We start from the raw sequence: 3,481 nt of genomic DNA on the forward strand, positions 1-3,481 counted from the left end.
CGCCAAAGTTGAATGTGTTAGGCGTTTCTTCTAATTTTTATTTCTTATCCCTACACATGTTTCAACTCGGAGACACTTGAACTCATAATGTCGGTTTAGACATAAAAAGTCTTAGCTGTTTTTCTTCCACGGACAAAAATTCGATAAGTATTGAAGATCCTTGTGAAAATTTGGTTGAACTGTACGCAATGGCTTATTTCGGGTCATCATGACCGAAAGGAAGTCAAATGACATGGAACATCTTGCTCCATGATCCGCGTAAACAACTTTTGATCGTGCAGTTGTGTCTGGGCCTTTGGATCTAACTTTTTGGATGATTATTTAAACTCTTTAATAAAGAAAGTTGTATGTCTCGCCCGCAGAGGCACAAGGTTTAACCTCCATTTCGATCAAAAGAAATAAAGGTACTTAAAGACATCAAAAAAGGTTGCATCAAAACAGACCCCTCATAATAGTTTTGCTTGTCAAGATCACCATATATAGAACACCTCGAGTTTGATTATGATGTGAGGTAGATCGATCTTTGTCAGCAGATGCCGGACATGTTGTTCCACTGGCAGGCCCCATCGAGGACCCAGTCCTGCTCCGATGACATGACCGGGAGATGATCCACACTGAGGTTGACGTTGTGGTCGTCGCTGCCATGTTGCGAGATCGAGCCGCCAGAGTGGTTGGGCCCCACGGTCGGTGGTGCGGGCTCCGTCATCGAGAAGCCCTTCGGTATAATCATGTCGAACAGTGTGCCGATGTCATCATCATCTTTGAGTAGTTCGCCCTCCGATTTGTTGCCACCTGGATGAAGCTGAACTAGTTAGAAAAACAAGCCATGATCTATCAAGCTAGTAACACAATGTAATCAATTTCCTCAAAAAGAAAACACAATGTTAATCATTTCTTCCCTAATGGATTATATATTCCGTGCTAGTTGGAAGCTGAGGTGTTCAAATTAATTAATACTGCCGATTTGATTCTGTCCTGCACTACCAAAGCTAGCAAGATCGATCATGAGCCTGTCTAGTAAATCTCCTGAAAGTAGTGCTAGCTAGATATGATCACGTTTACATTGATTGATTGGTTATGTTAATTTGTGAATTATATAGAAGTAACATGACGTGTTGCTACGGGAGCTAACGAGCAATGATAAAACAGCAAAACAGGAGCATGAATCTGCATCGGATTGGATTAGGTATGTGTAGTAAAGCAGTACAATTGGAGAAGGAAAAAGGGAAAGGGAAATAATAAAGGTAATAAAGTACTTGGCAAAATATATAAAGCAAACGTAATCATCGGACAAAGATTAAAAGTAGTCACTGTCTTCCAAGGACTAACTAAAGATATATATATATATATCCTATGTACTATCAAAAGTAGTACCTGCAGCCTGCACTTGTGTACTAACCTTAAAACTATCAATCAAAACAAAAAGGTTATTTCAGATTTTTCCCAACTCCTAATAGTAATACACATGGTGCATAGGGTGAAAATCCTTTATTTACCTTAACATAAATAATTTTCCTAATGAAAACAAACTGAACTGTAAAGTTCTAGAATAATCTAGCTAGTCTTGTTTTGCTTTTCAAGAAGTAGGTAGAATTTGGCAAGAAAACAAATATAGTGTTTTTTTAGGATAAACAAATAGAGAATTTGGAAGCCCGGACAAAAAGGTTTTCGTCTGCTAATCTATGCTTCACATCATAATCATGACCTTGTTTTTTGTTCTCTTCTCCAACAAAGCAACAAATTAAAAAAGGTTCGGATGCTTCCGAGGAATGGAAAGTGTGAGAAATGCTTCACGCGCGACAGCACCACTCACCACTGGCGCCGTTCTGCTCGGCGTGGCCGCTCACGTGCTTCGGCGGCTCGATCTTGATGGCATCATGCAGCTCCTGCAGCATCGCCTCGAGGTTCTGCTGATCCTCGCCCAAGCCGCCGCCGTTGTCGGCTGTAGCGGTGGCTGGTGACGCCGGGCGCAATTGGTTCGAAGGGAGCTCCACCTTGGCTCCCGGAGACGGAGAGAGAGGAGTGAACCGGGTCCGGTCGCCGCCGGGCAGGCGGTGGCCCAACGACAGCTCCGGCGTCGTCGGCGACACGGGCGATGAATGCGGAAACTGGAAGAAGCGCGCGTTGCGCGCGAACGACGGCTTCACCCACGGGGAAGACGGCGCGGAGAAGGGCGTCTGGGAGAGGAACTGCACCGGCCGGTTGGCCATGGCGAGCTGACCGGCAAGGTCGAGCGGCGGCGGGCGGGCGCTGGTATACCCCGCATCGGTGGCATCCAGGACATTGGTTCCCGCTGATTGCTGCGGGGGCGAGAAGTCGGTGTACCGGCAGCGCTTGGTGATCGCGAGCTGGAGCTGCACCTCCGGCGGGTACATGGGCAGACCGGCGCGCTGCCTCCGCTTCGCCCTCGTGTTCCAGTAGTTCTTGATCTCGTTGTCCGTCCTTCCCGGGAGCTATGGACGTACGAGCACAAGCATCAAGAGTCAAATTCGACAAATCTGCCATTAATGGAGAGTTGGAGACTGAAAAGAGTAGGATTGAGAAATGCTGATGCTTACATGGGTGGCCATGCGGGCCCACTTGTTGCCGAGCTGGGCGTGGAGCTGCGCGACGAGGAGCTCCTCGTCCGGCGAGAAGGCGCCCTTCTTGAGGTTGGGGCGGAGGTGGTTGGTCCAGCGCAGCCGGCAGCTCTTGCCGCAGCGCAGGAGCCCGGTGATGCGCTGCACGGCGTTCCAGTTGCCCTCGCCGTGCTGCCGCACGTGGTTCACCAGCAAGGCGTCTTCCGCCGTCGTCCACGGCCCCTTCTTCAGCACCACCGGTGTGGCCTCCTCCTCGCCCTCTTCCCTCTGCTCCACCTCCTCATCAAGATTGTCTGCCGCCGCCGCCGCCGCAGCCTGCTCCTCCTCCAGTGATGTCGCCATAGGCGGCGCCAGGGAAGGACGGAGGTAGAAAGATACGGTTGTTTGTTTGGGGAAGGTGGCAGGGAGTGGGGAGGAAGGGGGCGCAGGAGGGTAGATTTAAGCCAAAGTTTGCTAAAAATGGAGGGGCAGGGGTTTTCGGGTTGTGTGGTTTGCAAGTGGTTTTTGAAGGCGAAAGAACGGTGACACCGTAGTGGCTACTATGCTCACCGTATTTCTGTTTGGGGTTCCCTTTTTAAGCATGGATTTTCCATGTCCAGCTGGACGTTCACGACTTATCTTGATCATCTGTTACGCATCCGACAACAAATATAATATTTAGGTATTTATGACTTAAAATTTCAGCATTTAAGCAAAGTCATAGTTACCTTCATCGTCTGTTACGTATCTGACAACAAATATAATATTAGGCATTTACGACTTAAGATTTGAGCACTTAAGCGATTGAGCTAAATAGTTATCTTTGATCATCCTACGCATCCGATAACAAATATAATATTTAGGCATTTACGATTAAGATTCGAGAACTTCAGAAATCAAGCCAAATAGTTATCTTGATCATC

General features: G+C 47.8%; 1 protein-coding gene across 1 annotated transcript; it reads right to left on the reverse strand.

The window, feature by feature from the left end:
* Positions 1–320: 320 nt before the first annotated feature.
* On the reverse strand, positions 321–3,107 carry LOC119339895. Its single transcript, XM_037611793.1, has 3 exons — positions 2,559–3,107; positions 1,814–2,453; positions 321–792 (listed from the first exon to the last, which is right to left on the reverse strand). Exons 1-3 carry the CDS (start codon positions 2,919–2,921, stop codon positions 527–529), a joined length of 1,269 nt encoding a protein of 422 aa, XP_037467690.1. The 5' UTR covers positions 2,922–3,107; the 3' UTR covers positions 321–526.
* Between the last annotated feature and the right edge of the window lie 374 nt (positions 3,108–3,481).

The sequence above is a fragment of the Triticum dicoccoides genome, chromosome 7B, assembly GCF_002162155.2.
Source record: "Triticum dicoccoides isolate Atlit2015 ecotype Zavitan chromosome 7B, WEW_v2.0, whole genome shotgun sequence".
Taxonomy (NCBI): Eukaryota; Viridiplantae; Streptophyta; class Magnoliopsida; order Poales; family Poaceae; genus Triticum; species Triticum dicoccoides.